The 18,262-nt window shown below is 34.6% G+C and overlaps 1 protein-coding gene and 1 long non-coding RNA gene across 5 annotated transcripts in view; one reads left to right on the top strand and one right to left on the bottom strand.

The window, feature by feature from the left end:
* Positions 1–9,930, top strand: part of LOC141555348 (uncharacterized) — an 83,860-nt gene extending 73,930 nt beyond the window's left edge. The window contains exons 3-7 of the long non-coding RNA XR_012486167.1: positions 2,707–3,093; positions 3,609–3,711; positions 4,613–4,696; positions 8,719–8,810; positions 9,401–9,930. This is a non-coding gene — a long non-coding RNA (uncharacterized LOC141555348). The remainder of the gene's footprint in view (positions 1–2,706; positions 3,094–3,608; positions 3,712–4,612; positions 4,697–8,718; positions 8,811–9,400) is intronic.
* Positions 6,882–18,262, bottom strand: part of SRD5A2 (steroid 5 alpha-reductase 2) — an 81,536-nt gene continuing 70,155 nt past the window's right edge. The window contains exons 3-6 of one of the 4 annotated variants that reach the window (XR_012486166.1): positions 16,525–16,626; positions 10,036–10,186; positions 8,057–8,192; positions 6,882–7,042 (exon numbers count right to left, since the gene is read on the bottom strand). Coding sequence is in view for 3 of the 4 variants with exons in the window: in XM_074288130.1 (XP_074144231.1) it covers positions 6,976–7,042; positions 10,036–10,186; positions 16,525–16,626 (320 nt within the window). In the remaining variant the exon portion in view is untranslated. Of the gene's footprint in view, positions 7,043–8,056; positions 8,193–10,035; positions 10,187–16,524; positions 16,627–18,262 lie in introns of those variants that run through there. The other 3 variants (XM_074288130.1, XM_074288131.1, XM_074288132.1) reach the window with 3 other exon arrangements.

Here is an 18,262-nt window from a genome sequence, read left to right on the forward strand (position 1 = left end):
TTTCTAGCTACAACAAAAAGAGCTGCCACAAACATTTTGGCACATACAGGTCCCTTTCCGCTCTTTAGTATTTCTTTGGGATATAATCCCAATAACAGCAATGCTGGGTCAAAGGGTATGCACAGTTTGACAACTTTTTGGGCATAGTTCCAAATTGCTCTCCAGAATGGCTGGATTCTTTCACAACTCCACCAACAATGTATCAGTGTCCCAGTTTTCCCACATCCCCTCCAACATTCATCATTATTTGTTCCTGTCATTTTAGCCAATCTGACAGGTGTGTAGTGGTATCTCAGAGTTGTCTTAATTTGAATTTCTCTGATCAGTAGTGATTTGGAACACTCTTTCATATGAGTGGAAATAGTTTCAATTTCATCATCTGAGAACTGTCTGTTCATTTCCCTTGACCATTTATCAATTGGAGAATGGTTTGGTTTCCTATAAATCAAGATCACTTCTCTATATATTTTGGAAATGAGACCTTTGTCAGAACCTTTTCTTTTAAAAATATTTTCCCAATTTGTTACTTCCCTTCTAATCTTTTTTGCATTAGTATTGTTTGTACAGAAACTTTTTAGTTTGATGTAATCAAAATCTTCTATTTTGTGATCAATAATGATCTCTAATTCTCCTCTGGTCATAAATTCCTTCCTCCTCCACAGGTCTGAGAGGTAGACTATTCTCTGTTCCTCTAATCTATTTATGATCTCATTCTTTATGCCTAAATCATGGACCCATTTTGATCTTATCTTGGTATATGGTGTTAAGTGTGGGTCCATATCTAATTTCTGCCATACTAATTTCCAGTTTTCCCAACAGTTTCTTCTGAATAATGAATTTTTGTCCCTAATGTTGGTATCTTTGGGTTTGTCAAAGATTAGATTGCTATAGATGTACCCTTTTTTGTCCTTTGTATCTAATCTGTTCCACTGATCTACCGTTCTATTTCTTAGCCAGTACCAAATGGTTTTGGTGACTGCTGCTATATAATATAGCTTTAGATCAGGTACACTTAGACCACCTTCCTCTGACTTTTTTTTCATTAGTTCCCTTGCAATTCTCGACCTTTAATTCTTCCATATGAATTTTGTTGTTATTTTTTCTAGGTCATTAAAATAGTTCCTTGGGAGTCTAATTGGTATAGCACTAAACAAATAGATTAGTTTGGGGAGTATTGTCATCTTTATTATATTCGCTCGGCCTATCCAAGAGCACTGAATGTCTTTCCAATTATTTAAATCTGACTTTATTTTTTGTGGCAAGTGTTTTGTAATTTTTCTCATATAATTCCTGACTATTCTTTGGTAGATGGATTCCCAAATACTTTATACTCTCAACATTTGTTTGGAATGGAATTTCTCTTTGTATCTCTTGCTGTTGCATTTTGTTGGTGATATATAAAAATGCTGAGGAATTATGTGGATTTATTTTGTATCCTGCGACTTTGCTAAAATTCTGAATTATTTCTAATAGCTTTTTAGCAGAGTCTTTGGGGTTCTCTAAGTATACCATCATGTCATCTGCAAAGAGTGATAGTTTGATTTCCTCATTTCCTACTCTAATTCCTTGAATCTCTTTCTCGGCTCTTATTGCCAAGGCTAGCGTTTCTAGTACTATATTGAATAGTAATGGTGATAGTGGGCAACCTTGTTTCACTCCTGATCTTACTGGGAAAGGTTGCAGTTTATTTCTATTGCATATTATGCTTACTGAAGGTCTTAAATATATGCTCCTGATTATTCTAAGGAATAATCCATTTATTCCTATACTCTCAAGAGTTTTTAGTATGAATGGATGTTGGATTTGTCAAATGCTTTTTCTGCATCTATTGAGATGATCATATGGCTTTTATTAATTTGATTATTAATATGGTCAATTATACTAATAGTTTTCCTAATATTAAACCAGCCCTGCATTCCTGGTATGAATCCTACTTGATTATCCTGGGGATGATTTTCTGAAGTCTTTTTGGTAATATCTTATTTAAGATTTTAGCATCAATATTCATTAAGGAAATTGGTCTATAATTTTCTTTCTCAGTTTTCGATCGACCTGGTTTAGGTATCAGTACCATGTCTGTGTCATAAAAGGAGTTTGGTAGGACTCCTTCATTCCCTATTTTTTCAAATAGTTTATATAACATTGGGTCTAATTGTTCTTTTAATGTTTGGTAGAATTCACATGTAAATCCATCTGGTCCTGGGGATTTTTTCCTGGGGAGTTGATTAATAGCTTGTTCTATTTCTTTTTCTGAAATGGGACTATTTAAGCAATTTATTTCCTCCTCTATTAATCTAGGAAGCCTATATTTTTGGAGGAAGTCATCCATTTCACTTAAGTTATCAAATTTATTGGCATAAAGTTGGGCAAAGTAACTCCTTATTATTTCTCTAATTTCCTCTTCATTGGTGGAAAGACCCCCCTTTTCATTTGTAAGACTGACAATTTGATTTTCCTCTTTCTTTTTTCTGATCAGATTTACCAAAGCTTTATCTATTTTATTGGCTTTTTCATAAAACCAACTCTTGGTTTTATTTATTAATTCAATAGTTTTTTTACTTTCAATATTATTGATTTCTCCTTTTAATTTTTGTATTTCAAGTTTAATTTTTGGTTGGGGGTTTTTAATTTGGTCTTTTTCTAGCCTTTTAAGTTGCAAGCCCAATTCGTTAATCTTCTCTTTCTCTATTTTCTTCCGTTCCACAGCCTCCAGCCAGCCGAGCCAGGCACTATGAGTTACCGCCCTGCCCACTCTTCAATCTCTTAACTACCTCGAGGTAAAAGCCTGGATTGCCTATGTCGGCCACACCCCTGGTGCCGAGATCTGCTGAGTCACCCCCAGGATCCGAGAAGATCCAATCTAGTTTTAAATTTTAAAATGGCTTATATTTCTCCTCTGAACTGCTGTTTTATAAGCAGAGAAGAGCTAACAGCCTGTGCCAGATTCTTCTATCTCAGTGGCTTCTCTGATCCCAGAGCCCTCCCCAGCGCGACAGGCGCAGTGTGCCACTACCCCACCGTCTGCTCTGGCCTCTCTTCTTCCTCCCCTGGGAGCTGACCTTTCCTGCTGAAACTCCAGATTCTCTTCAGCTGGTACGTCGTGCTTCCAGTCCTTGTGGATTCTATCAGTCCAATGCTATTTCTGAGGCTGATTAAATCTAGTTGGTTGTGAGGGAAGAAAGGAGCTTACACAGTGGCGTGTATCTTCTCCGCCATCTTGGCTCCGCCCCCCAAAGTTGATCTAGACCAAGGGTTTTTAAATAGTTTGTGCCATGGTTCTCTTTGGCAGTCTGGTAATTTGTAAAGATCCCTTCTCAGAATAATATTTTAAATGCAGAAAATAAAATACATAGGATTATAGGAAATTATATTAAAATGAAATAATCATAATCTTTAAAAACAAGTTCCTTTATAAAATCAAAAGCAAATTTTTTTGCTGTCTCAGGGAAGATAAATGGAGGGAGAGAATTTGGAACTCCAAATTTTGCAAAAATAAATGTTAAAAATTGTTTTTACATGAAATTGAGAAAAATGTCATATAAAAAAAAACAAATTCCTGGGCTATACCTTTAAAACTCCTGACCTAGATTAATCTCCTTATTTTATAGATGCCAAGGAAATGAGGCACAGAAACATATAGTTTTTATTTTTGGACCAGATCTGCAAACAATTCTGAAAGATAAGCATTCCCAGCTCTCATTGGCAATGAAGGTAATTCCTACAACTGTTCTCTAACTGTTCTTTCCAGGGAGAAAGCAAAATGTAGGAGATCAATATCATGTGAATTGCTTCTGTAGTATACATCTGAGGCAAATGGGCTGAATAGCTGTCCAGCAGTCTTACAAGGATTTCATGTTTAATGTATGTGTTATTAGATCCTTTTGGTTTAAGAATTTTTTGTGTGTAGTTAAGGAAAATAAATAACTATGCTCTATTGCATATAGGAATACCTGATATGGAATAAATTTTCTAATAAAGACCTTATTAATAATCCCTTTGGGGAGATCCTAGACATAAGTCATATTTAAATTTTATTTAGAAGATTTTCCCTTAGAACCTTGGTGTTGGGGCATAATCAACCAGAATATCTGAGAAAAGATCTGAATCCTTTCTCTTTGGGTTAGGTTCCCCCAGAATTGAATCCAAGTTCCTTTAAGCCCAGAATTCCATTTGGGAAAATATCCTACCCCACCTTACTTCCACAGGTCAGGGATAACATCTAGACAAGAATGTCATGGATTGAAAAGACTTAGAATGATTAAGATTTGCATCCATGGAAGAAGTACCCACATCAATGAAATCATGAATTCTTCAAAATATACAAGCATAATGTTTTTAACAGGATCCTTTAGGATTGTTTTTAAAAAGATGATTTGGGGGTTTTTTGTTTGTTTTGTTTTGGGTTGTTTTTTTTTTTTTTAAGTTTTTGGTACCAAAATGCACTATAGAAATGTTTGCAACAGCAAGAACTGAAACCAAAAACAGAGTCTCCTAGGATCATTTGGAAGTGAAAGGGACCTTAGAAGTTCTCATCTAATTCATTCAAGAGACAATTAACTTATTTTGCTTTTTGTTTTTTTTTTTTGTTTGTTTGTTTTTGCCTCTGAGCTAGTATAATTCCAAGGGATATTTCCACAAGGGGTGAAAAAGAGAGGTCAGATGGTAAGGGAAAGAAGCCACATTGAAATAATCCAAGGTATGTGTTAGGTTTGTGTGGATGTGGGAGGAAGGAATCCAAGCTCAACAATTTTGCAATACTCTCTTGAGGTTTGTGTGCTTTTTTGTTTATACCAAAACAAAGCCACAAAACAGCAATATCTTTGAGAAATATTTATTGTACAACAAAACCCTTGTTAGCATGGACATTTCTCCACCAAGTAACACCTTTTCCAGGCCCATCAAATCTTTATGTTGTACTCTGGGTACTAGATTCCCCCAGATTCACATTCATTTCTCAAAAGAAATTTATAAGAATGCCAGTCAATTGCTAAAATTCTGATTTCCCTGCAAATTTCAAATGGTCATTTAATGCCTTTTGAAAAAATTCAAGTCTCCCCAAGATCAAAAATCTACAAGGGCCCTCTCCAAAGGGGTACCCTAGAATAGACATTTGTTCAAAGTCTTACAACTAATTAAGGGCCAGAGTAAGAATGAGCACTTGAAGCTTCTGAGCCTTAGACCAACACTTAAGCTTTATCCTAAAAGCCTCATTTCCAATGAATAACCCACCAAAAACTTAGTTCAAATGTTTCCTTAAGGAAAAAAAATTGTATTTCAGGGGGAGAGTTGGGAAAGGAATAAATACAAAACCATCCTTATCTTTACATTAACTTTTCTTCATTTTTCTCTTCTGCTACTACCCTTATTCTATAATTGTTCAGGGCCCAGTGTTAGTGATAGATGCCATGTCTGTTCTCCAAGGAATAGTCCATAAGCCTATGTTAATTCAGAGAGCCCTCTTAGTGGGAGGGCTGGCCTCAGGAAGGTAATTGCTTTCATAGTACACACACACACACACACACACACACACACACACACACACACACACACACACACAAAGGACTAGAGAAGCCATTTAGTTTAAGTCCCTCATTTTATGGGTGAGGAAACTGAGATCAGAGGTTAAGTGACCTAACAATGGTCACATAGTTCACATAGTTGAGCAAATAACAGAGATGATTTCCAGGTCAGCACTCTATTCACTGTCCCATACTGCCTCTCTAAAAGCAACCAAGAAGATTAGTTACTAAGTCTTTAAAGTGCATTGATTTTCAATAATGGAAGACAGATCCATGCCATGAATCTTTGAAATGTTAAAGTAGAGAAAGATGAGGGGTAATGATCTCTCCACCCTTCACACACACACACACACACACACTTTTGGAGGAGGAGGAGGACGGAGAGGGGACACTGGGATCCCAAATGTTTTTAATTCTGTCAATTTCATTTTAAAATTTCATCAAAAGAGCTGATAGGGACTAGTTTATCCAGTAAGTCTTTGAAGCTGGGCCATTAAGAGTATTTATACTCATGTAAGTATGAGTATACATCTATCTATATATTTACATTTATATACACAAAGAGAAACAGAGAGACAGACAAAGAGAGATAGACAGACAAGCAGGCAGAGACAGAAGAGACTGAGACAGAGAAACAGATAGAGAGGCAGAGGCAGACAGAGAGAGACAGAGAGACAGAGAGAGACACAGACAGTAATAAAAACAAAGAGAAATAGAGACAGAGACGGGGAGGAAGGGAAGGAACGAGAGAGAGAGAGAGAGAGAGAGAGAGAGAGAGAGAGAGAGAGAGAGAGAGAGAGAGAGAGAGAGAGAGAGAGAGAGAGAGACAGGCAGACAAAGGCAGACAGACAGAAAGAGAGAGGGTGAAGGGAGAGAGACAGAGACAGAGAAAGAAAGAGACTCACACACAGATTTTATATTTCAGAAGAAGCTATAAAGAATTGCCATTTAGGAAGGAAAATTATTCAGTCTTTGAGAGAAGATAGTAGTATTAATGTTAGATGTTGAGTTCAGTTGCAAGATGGAAAGATACACCTCTCAGACATAATCAGGCCTCGTCATTAGACTAAGAGGTTTAGCTTGGTGAATTCAAGCTATCACCTACCTCAGCTATGGCACAGTGACTAGAGTGCTAGACATAGAGTTATGAAGATCTAAGTTGTAAACCCTTCCAAAAATACTAGCAAATTTACTTAACCTTTCTCAGTTTCAATTAACTCATCCATAAAATAATAATAATCACAATAATAATAATAATAATAATAATAATAATAGAAGGTACCTTATATAGGGTTTTTATGAGGACCAAAAAAATGATATTTGTAAAGCACTTTGCAAATTTAAAAGCTAAAATAAAGGCTATTTTTATCATCAACAACTTTATTATTTATAGGGGAACTCAGTTATCGAGTTCAGCAGCTTTAAAGTTTTCCATTCTTGTCTATCATCTATGATTTTAAAATATGAAAGGAATGATGGCTTTCCGAGACTTAGGATAGTCTTGAAACTTCTTGAGATAGAACCTAGGTGAAAGAAGGAACATAAATTAGTATTTTAGGCAAGTGATAGGCAAGAGATGAATGAAGCATGCTGATAGTCTTCTCCCTCATGCAAAAGGAGTGAAAGACATAATTAAGGCACTCTATTTTATTCAGGAGTCATTCCATAACTAACTGTCACAAAATAATATGCTATGGAGGACTATTTTTGTGGAAGGAACACTGGTAGAATCAAAAGATCTGGATTTGAATCTATGCTTTGCCATTTTCACTGACTATATGTCTCTGAGGAAATCATTTTATGTCTCTAAATTTCAATCTTCTCATCTGCAAAATGAGAAGATTGAATTGGATGAGGCTGGGCCTTGAGCTCTATATTAGCATCTACTAGGATTATTTAGGCTCTTATTTTCTGTTTCGTTGTCCTATACTCCAACTTTTGACCATATGGCTACTTCTTATAAACCAAGCCAAAGCAAGGAGAGGAATTGATATCTACAAAAAATTGTCAGCTTTTTCTAGGTCAGGTAGTCAATAGAGATAATCATGGCTAAAGATGGCAAAGATATTATCATAAAATTTATAAAAATTAAACTTGGACATCTTCTCCTCATTCTTCCCTTCTTATTTCTCTCAGAACAATGATTTTATGTTTTCTCCTTCTTATAGCATTTAAAAATCAACCAAAAACATACTTTTTCCACACTCTAACCAAATAACTAATAACTTACCTCCTTGGGATATCTGAATCTGAACAGGAATCAAAATACTAAACAAAACCCATAAAGCCTTAATAGTGAAGTCTTAGTCTGTGATCAGGAAGTGGGGACATGGTTGGGAAACTACTTTGATAGATTTTATTTCAGAGATATGTGATTTCATCTTTATGACTACTCCCCCTCCCTCAAGTCAGATCACAGTCTCCTCTCTGTTTTAATACACATTTACCATTAGTTGCTATAGTTTAAAACAAAACATCTTATGGTGCTAACATTTCTAAAATTAATGAAATTGAGCTTCAAATAAAAGAAATATTACCATTGGACCTATACTTGAAGAGTCTCCACATTGGTGGAACCTGCCACAATTTATTTTCATTTCCACAGTTTTTTTGAGAGCTCAATGTCACCTCCATTCCACAAGAGGACCTGAGAGGAAGACTGATGTACTGTGTCTAGAAAAATTAAGGAAAGTGTCACTATACTTGACAGTGGATTTTTCCTCTGTATTTTTAAGCACTCTATAACTTGATTCTTTAACTTCTACTCCACTAACACTTGTTAATTTAAAAGACAAAATAAGTAGGTTCAAATCCCAGTACTACAAATTACCTGAACAAATCAGAGCTACAATTTTTCATCTAGAAAATGAAGTTTATATTAAAAATCTAAAGTCCCTTTCAGCTTTAATTATCTTATTACTCTATAAGATTCAGATAAGTTTCATTAGCCACAAGACAGACAGACAGACTACACACACACACACACACACACACACACACACACACACACACACACAATGATATATGACTCCAGGAATCATACCTATTCTTTCCACAAGGCATTAATGAATAGTTTGACTAGAAATCTCAGATCTTCTTTGATACTTCCTAGTCATAGTCATAAAGGAGATAATCATAAAGATGAAATCACACATCTCCCTGCTACACTGATTGCTCTCTACCTTTTACCTCCATCCAGAACTGAACATCTCACCCATGTAACCTTGAACTCCTATTGATGAACACTCATCTGATTAGGCTTGATCTCAGACCTTCAACACCACTTTTTAGGTAGGTTTCTACCATATCACCAAGTTTATGCACTAACCTACTAACCACCGCCCCTGTTTCTAACTCTAGCTCTGAGATTAATACTAACATTCTCCATAAAAAACCTTGTCAATCATTTGTCCTATGGTTCTGATAGTCATTCTATGATTTTCCCTGTCTAGAATATTTTTCCTTGCTCATCAATCCTCTATATGTGTCATTTTCTCCTACTAGAAGGTAAATCCTCTTACTAAGAGCAAGAACTGTCTTCCTTGCTTGTATCCCCAGTGCTCAGCATGATTTTTGGAATAAATTAGCTGCTTAACAAATGCTTTTTCATTCATTGAAATCATTCTTAAGTGCAACAAAACACAACTACAGAATCTGGGAGCTAGAAAGTGCTTCAATGGACTTCCAACTCAACTCATATATGAAGAAATAACCTAGTCCAATTCATATCTAATTCTTCTATCTGTTGCTCCTGATTCTACCTATTAGGTCCAAATAAAACAATTCTATTCCTTTTCCATGATATTCTTCAAAATCTTGAAATCAAAGATTATGAACCACTAAAGTCTTTTCCTCACTAAACATTTCCATTTTTTTTTCAGCCAGTCCTCAGATGGCATAAACTGAAAATCCTTCACATCCTGGTTACCCTTCAGCTTCAGAAGAGTTTTCCTAATTTCTGACATTTAGAACTAAACATATTAATTCATATGTGTTCCAGAGTTCAATGAGACTGTTACTTCTCCAACACACCTAGTGGCACTTTGAACAAACATTTGATCAAGGAAAGCTTGGATTCAAAACCATTTGGTTGATGGTTATTTTGTTGTTGTTGAGTTATGTCCAACTCTTCATGACTCCATTTGGAGTTTTCTTTGGAAAAGCATTTGGAATGGTTTGCCATTTCTTTCTGCAGCTCATTTTATAGATGAAGAAATGAGACAAACAAGACCAAGTGACTTATGTATCTGAGGCAAGATTCTAGGGCTAGTGCTCAATCCCCTGAGCCACCCTATTGTCCATGTGGGTTTAACCTCATCTTAAAAAGATAGAGCTTTGTCACACTGATCCAAATTTTTGTTATCCATATATTTAAAGAAATAAGAAAAACCTGGAAAGCCAAATTTTCCTTTCTCTGTCCTAAATCAAATATTCACTTTCACAAACTAAATAAATACATTTTTTGGTGGGGGGATGGGAAATTGTATAAAAGAAAACCTTTTCTCTTGGGGTTTACCTGTGATGCTCATGAGCTCGTTTTCCAAGAAAACATAGTGAGAAAAAGGCAAAGGCCAAACCTGGTAATGACCAGGTTGCCATGGCGTAGCCAATCCATTCCACAATTTCACCAAAGTAGTTGGCTCCAGATACGTAAGTGAACAATCCTCCTACATTTAGAAGATGCAAACATTCAAGTCAGCATAATGAGTTACCACTCTAATTAATATCTTCCCTCCCCACCTCACCCTGCTTCAAGTAGACACTGATGTGCTTAACATAGGTTTAAGCTGAATTGTGTATAGAAATCCATGCATCAATGTTTGGCTAGGACCCTTCTCTTTGAAGTCCATATCTCCTCATTGATTTCTAATCTGGAAGGAGCACTTTTAAACCTAAAATCTAGCAGAGATCGGGCTTTTTTTATCCCCAGAGATCATATTTTTACCAAAAATAAATCCTGCCTTTAATTGTTCTAAGACCTAGTTCTGGCTGAAGATAAGGAGTCTACTTCAAACCATCAGTCCCTTCCCAAAAGGAAGGGAATAACCATTTAGATAATGCCTATTAAAGCCAGGTACTTTACTAATATTTTCTCATTTGATCCTCAAAACAACCCTGGGAAATAGGTGCTGTTATTATTCCATTTTACATAAGTGACTTGCCCAGTTAATAAGTATCTGAGGAGATTCAAACTTAGATCATCCTGACTCAGGCTCAGCATTACATCCATCAGGCCATCAAGCTACCTCTATTTCAGTCTGCCTAAAGGCAGAATAAGAATCATACTTGTAAATACTTATTCAACAAAACTTATTATTTCTTTCCTTTCTCAGACTGAGAAAAAGGCAATAGTCCAAAACAGATGCTGAACTTAGAGTTAGTTAAACCTAGGTTGAAAACTTTCTCTAACACTAAGCTGTATGATGATGGACTAGCCAATTAATCTTGCTGAGCTTGTCTAGGGTATAACAAACCTATGAAATCACAGATCCTTAACATTGATGTTTCTGTTTCTGCCTCCAAGAAGTTTTATGATTTTTGTTAATCATGCATAGAAGAAGCTATGTTCTCTCTTACATAGATTAGAGTGCATGGAAATTGGTCTGGACTTTATTCAATATCATTCTATACCAAAGGATAACTTAACCTTTTCCTAATGAAGCATGTGCATGCACACACATACACACACAAAGACACATAAGCAGATATACACAGAGAGAGAGACATGCACACAGTGTTAGAAGTAAAGGATCCATATACTCAAAATTACTCAAAGTAAAAAATTTGCTAAAACAAACAAAAAAATTATAAACAAAATGGGTAGTCATTAATTGGGAAAGAATTGGACAAATTATGATAGATTAATGTATTTGAATATAGTTGCACCATAAAAATAACAAATGTAAAGTATTTATTTTCTCAATTAAGTTAATGTATGTAAGCTAGTTTGCAAACCTCAAAGAGCTATATTAATGTTAACTATTATTATTATTCATGAAAAATGGAAATACTTGTTTGAACCAAGAAAACAATAAACACAATAACTAATGCAATATCATTGAAAACAACAATGAAAGGCATAAGAACTCTGTTCAATGGAAAAACCCATTTTACTTCCACGTCCCTGAGAAACATAATTCCCTCCTCTCCTCAGAGAAGTGATGGACTTACAAAGCTGATTCAATTCTCTATATATTTTAGAAATGAGGTCTTTATCAGAGACACTTGGTATAAAGATTTTTTCCCAGCTTTCTGCTTTCCTTCTAATAGTGGTTTCATTAGTTTTGTCTTCTTATATAGTTATAGATCCAATCTTTCTTGTGCAACAAGATAACTGTATAAATATGTATACATATATTGGATTAACATATATTTAACATCACTAACATGTATTGGACTATCTGCCATCTAGGGAAGATGGTGGGAAGAGGGAAAAATTTGGAACAGAAGGTTTTGCAAGGGTCAATGTTGAAAAAAATTATATAAAAAACTAATATTTTTTTAAAAAGAAAGAAAAATCAGGTCTAGAAAGAAAAAACCTGAGAAGGGAAATAAAATGCAAGTAAACATCAACTTCTGTTGGTAGCATCATGAAAATGCTATTTTTGTGGTCCACACTCAGTTCCCACAGGCCTCTCTCTGGGTGTAGATGGTTTTCTTCATCACTGAACAATTGGAACTGGTTTGAATCATCTCATTGTTGAAGAGAGCCATGTCCATCAGAGTTGATCATCATATAGTCTTGTTGTTATTGTGTATAATGATCTCCTGGTTCTGTTCATTTCACTTAGCATCAGTTCATGTAAGTCTCTCCAGGCTGAAATCATCCTGTTGATCATTTCTTACAAAACAGTAACATTCCATAATATTCATAGATATGAATCTATTGATTCATATAACATAATTTATAAAGCCATTCTCCAATTGATGGGTATCCATTCAGTTTCTGCCATCTGGGGGAAGGGGTGGGAGGAAGGAGGGGAAAAGTTGGAACAAAAGACTTTACAATTGTCAATGCTGAAAAATTATCCATGCATATATCTTGTAAATAAAAAGCTATATTACAATTTTATTATACCATATGAAACGGGTTTATGATCTAGATATAAAGAATGATATTATAAACAAATTAAAAGAACCAATACATGTTAAATATGTTAAAGTTTAAGTTAAATACAATATATGTATGCATGTCCAAACATTTATTTTGCTGCACAAGAAGAATAGGACTTTGAAATAGTGTACAATTGGGCTGTGAAGGAAATCCAAAATGCAGGTGGACAAAAATAGAGGGATTGGAAATTCTATGTAGTGATTCATAGTCATCTCCCAGAGTTCTTTCCCTGGGTGTAGCTGTTCATTTCAGTTCATTACTGCTCTATTGGAACTAATTTGGTTGATCTCATTGTTGGAGAGGGCCATGTCCATCAGAATTTATCATCACATAGTATTGTTGTTGAAGTATATAATGATCTTCTGGTCCTACTCATTTCACTCAGCATCAGTTCATGTAAGTCGGGAGATGTAATCTTAAAAAAAATTAGACTTTAGTGACTTTTGCTTCCCGCTGTAAATCTATGATCATATACAAAAAGGAGGAAATCCGTATTTTTTTAGAAGCCTAAAATCATTGAGTTCCTATTTTGAATAACTAGACAATATAAAGCTGGAATATTGCTATGACAAGGAAATGATGAACTGGTAAATTAAGAAAAAGATGGGGATGATACTATCCATCTTTTTTAAAATTTAATAAATAAATTAATTTATTTATATAAAAACTTTATGCATAGGTAATTTTCCAGCATTGACAATTGCAAAATCTTTTGTTTCAACTTTTCCCCTTCTTTCCTTTACCCCTTCCCCCAGATGGCAGGTTGACCAATACATGTCAAATATGTTAAAGTATAAGTTAATACAATATATGTATACATGTCCAAACATTTATTTTGCTGCACAAGAAGAATCGGGCTTTGAAATAGTGTACAATTGGCCAGTGAAGTAAATCCAAAATGCAGGTGGACAAAAATACAGGGATTGGGAATTCTATGTAGTGGTTCATAGTCATCTCCCAGAGTTCTTTCCCTGGGTATAGCTGTTCATTTCAGTTCATTACTGCTCTATTGGAACTAATTTGGTTGATCTCATTGTTGGAGAGGGCCATGTCCATCAGAATTTATCATCACATAGTATTGTTGTTGAAGTATATAATGATCTCCTGGTCCTGCTCATTTCACTAAGCATCAGTTCATCTAAGTCTCTCCAGGCCTTTCTGAAATCATCCTATTGGTCATTTCTTACAGAACAATAATATTCCATAATATTTATATACCACAATTTATTCAGCCATTCTCCGATTGATGGGCATCCACTCAGTTTCCAGTTTTTAGCCAATACAAAGAGGGCTGCCACAAACATTCTTGCACATACAGGTCCCTTTCCCTTCTTTAAAATCTCTTTGGGATATAAGCCTACTAATACAAGTTTCCGATTTTCCCAGCAGTTTTTGTCAAATAGTGAATTCTTATCCCCAAAACTGGGGTCTTTGGATTTGTCAAATGCTAGATTACTAGTCATTGACTATTTTGTCCTGTGAACCCAATCTCTCCCACTGATCAACTACTCTGTTGCTTGGCCAGTGCCAAATGATTTTCATGACTGCTGCTTTATAACATTATTTTAGATCTGAGACAGCTAGTCCACCTTAATTGGCTTTTTTTTCCATTAATTCCTTTGAAATTCTTGATCTTTTGTTCTTCCAGATGAATTTTGTTGTTATTTTTTCTAGGTGAGTAAAATCATTTCTTGGGAGTTTGATTGGTATAGCACTAAATAAACAGATTAGTTTAGATAGTATTGTCATCTTTATTTGCAAATTAGAATTAAATGGAATTCCTCTTTCTATCTCTTGCTATTTGGCTTTGTTTATCATCTAAAGAAATGCTTATGATTTATGTGGGTTTATCTTATATCCTGCAACTTTGCTAAGGTTGTTAATAATTTCAAGTGCTTTTTTTAGTTGTTCTAGGATTCTCTAAATATATGATGATATCATCTGAAAATAGTGATAATTCTATTTTCCCTTTACCTATTCTACTTCCTTTGATTTCTTTTTTCTTCTATTGCTAAAGCTAACATTTCTAGTACTATAATGAATAATAGTGGTGATAATGAACATTCTTGCTTCACCCCTAATCTTATTGAAGTTTCTAGTTTATCCCTGTTACAGAAACTGCTTGCTATGGTAGATATGCTATAATTTTGAGAAATGCTCTCTTTATTCTTATATTCTCTAGTGTTTTTAATAGGAATGAATACTATATTTTGTCAAAAGCTTTTTTAGTATCTATTGAGATCATTATATAATTTCTGTGGGTTTTCTTATTGCTATAGTCAATTATGTTGATGTTTTTCTAATATTGAACCAAACCAACATTTCTGTTATAAATCCCACCTGATCACAGTGTATAATCCTTTGTTATATATTGCTGTAATTACCTGGCATTAGCAAAGTAATTTTGTTCAAAATTTTTGCATCAATATTCATTAGTGAAAGTGGCTTATAATTTTTTTTCTGTTTTAGATCTTTCTGGTTTAGGTATCAATACCACATTTGTTTCATAAAAGTAGTTTGGTAGGGCTACTTCTTTCCCAATTTTTTTCAAATAGTTTATATAGTACAGAAATTAATTGTTTTTTTAAAAATATTTGGTAGAATTCACTCATGAACCCATATGGCCCTGGGGATTTTTTTAAGCAATTAATAATTTCTTCAATTTCTTTTTTCCAAGGTGGAATTATTGAGGCTTTCTATTTCCTGTTCAGTTAATCTAGGCAATTTATATTTTTGTAAATAGTTGATTTCACTCAAGTTATTAGATTTATTGGCATATAATCGGGTAAAATGTTTCATTTCTTTCTTGTTTATTTTTTGGTTGGATTTATTGAATTCTAAGAAGAGAAAGCTGAAATCCTCTCCTTCCACCCCAGTATTGTTTTTCTATTTCTTCCTGTAATTGATTTCAATTCTCCTGTAAGAATTTAGATGCTTTATTAATACTGCTTCATTGTTTATGGTAACTTTTAGCAAGATGTAGTTTCCTTCCTTATCTTATTTAATTAGGTTTAGTTTTGCTTTTACTTTGTCTGAGTTAAAGATTGTTATCCCTCCTTTTTTTTTTTTTTACTTCAGCTGAAGCATAATAAATAGTACTTCAGTCCTTTGCCTTTATTTTGTATATGTCCCTTTGCTTCAAGTGTGTTTCTTGCAAATTACATACAAGATTCTGTTTTTTCATCCATCTGCTATCTATTTCTGTTTTATGAGAGAATTCATCCCATTCACATTCACAGTTATGCTTCCTCACTGTGTATTTCCCATTTTATTTTTACTCCTATCTGTCCTCTTTCCTTCCTTCCTTCTTCTCTTTTCCTTTTTCCTTCCCTCCCTCACTCCTTTCTTTCCTTTCTTTTTCCTTCCTTCCTTCCTTCCTTCCTTCCTTCCTTCCTTCCTTCCTTCCTTCCTTCCTTCCTTCCTTCCTTCCTTCCTTCCTTTTTCCTTCATTTTTTCCTTCCTTTCTTTCTTCTTCCTTTCCTTCCTTCCTTCCTCTGTCTACATAGGGTATCATACCCTTACCTATAGATGCTCTTAAAAACATTGTTTCCTCTTTTGCACCTTTTAAACCTTCCCAAGATGTCTTGATATTTACTGGCTAGATTTCTTTCTTAAGGACCGGCCTTAAACCAAAACCAATCTGATTCTAAATAGTTATAGTTCAAGCCTCATTTGGTCATAGTTTGGGTCCTGATTGATTCGTTTTGAATGTAAATAGCAGCGGTTATTTCTGCTTTGGTCAGCAACCCTGAGGTCTTCCCCTCCTAGATTAAGACACTTAATGTATGCTTGTTGAACAACTGACTTGCTGATAATAAATCAATTAATTAATTAATATGTGACTCTCAAAAACCATAAGAATGAGGATAGGAAAAAAATGATCACTTTTACCTTGTGGAATCTTATAGGAGATTTCTCCAGGCTTTCTGAGATGGCGCAATAAATAGTCACTGTGAATATTGATTGTCATTCCCAAGAAAAATAAAAAGATGCCTAGACAAAAATAGTGAATAATAGGTGAAATTTAAGCTGTCCTGATCGTCACACTTGTGTACATTAAATAATTGCAGAAAAATATTTAAATTCCAGTTAGTCCCATGCCCAGAATCCAATCCAGAGTACAGCAAGTCAGATTTACTATCACAGGCCCTATATTTTGGGATGTTTTGCATTGCTATAACAGCCAGATGAAAAGAGTGATTCAAGAAAACAGCAGTTAGCTAATAAGTACCTTTAAAAGACCTGGGTCTCATTTATTTATGATTATTTATGCCCCACCTCACACAGATTATTTCATTTGAGCCTCCTGACTAACCTTATAAGACAAGTACAGTAAGTTTAATTAGCCCCAATCTATACGTGAAGAAACTAACAGATAATCTTCAGTGATTTTTCCAAGATTAGAAAGCAAGTAAAAAGTCTGAGGTTGGATTCAAATTCAGATCTGTCTGAGTAGAAGACCTGCACTTTTTAATTTTGTTTTTGTTCTCAGATATTTTTTACTTCCAGATACTAAATATAAATTTTATGCATGTCTAAAAATACTTGCCATGTGTGGCAATTTTTCAGAACAAAAGATCATTCTATTTTGTTCCAATATTTTCTCTGACTCCCCTTTCATTTCTAGAGAATTGTGTCAAAATGAAATATGGTTTTATGAATAGACAATCAGTTTTGGAACCAGAAAGACCTGAATTCAAATTCTGCTTCTTACACTTATTGGTTGTGTGACTCTCAACAACTCACTTAACTTTTTAACCTTCTATGTGGCTTTCTAAGATTATAAACTGCAAAGAATATGGTAATTTCCTTTGATGAAGTTTCTGCATTGAGATCATGCCTATAAATAAAAAACAAAACATGAAATCATGCCTATAAATAAAAAAACAAAATAAACCCTTATCATAAATATCTCCTATGGGAGTATCAGCTATACCAATATAAGTTAAAAATATTTTGGAAGGCAGGTTAGTTTGGGAAATGCCAAAGTAGGGATGAGCCACTTTGAGCTGACACTGCAAACCACAAATTTTTCAACTTCACTTCTTCTAATAACCCTCACTCTGCTAATATAGGGGAAAGCTTCATCAGGATGTAAGAAAAGACGTTTAACAAAAACAACCAGATCTACATACACCCACCACACTAGTATACCACTGCATGTCAGTAAACAGAAGAATAGGAAGAGAATTGAAAAGGTAAGGAATTATCTGTATTTCCTTCCAGTCTTCACCACAAATAATGTCAGAAGACATTTACAAATTTCCCCATGTGACATTAGACAAGTTGTTCAGTAGGTATAGGTCTCAATTAATTGTCTATAAAATGGTGAGGGTGAACTAGATAAACTTTAAGATCCTTTCTATCTCTAAATATATAACCCCATGATCCTAAGTTATACTGGGCTAAGAATCAGGTCACTCTTGTGACCTCAGGGTAATCATCTATATCTGTGAAATGAAGAACTTGGACAAAATTCCCTCAAAAGTCATTTCTATATCTATATTACAATGCTATGATTTTCAGACAATCCTCAAAACTATATTTTTATCCAACTCCTATTATCTATCAGACAATAATAATTTGTGCCCTCCCTCTCAGCACATTCCCCCTCTGCAAAACTTTGGCA

Source organism: Sminthopsis crassicaudata, chromosome 2 (assembly GCF_048593235.1).
Source record: "Sminthopsis crassicaudata isolate SCR6 chromosome 2, ASM4859323v1, whole genome shotgun sequence".
Taxonomy (NCBI): Eukaryota; Metazoa; Chordata; class Mammalia; order Dasyuromorphia; family Dasyuridae; genus Sminthopsis; species Sminthopsis crassicaudata.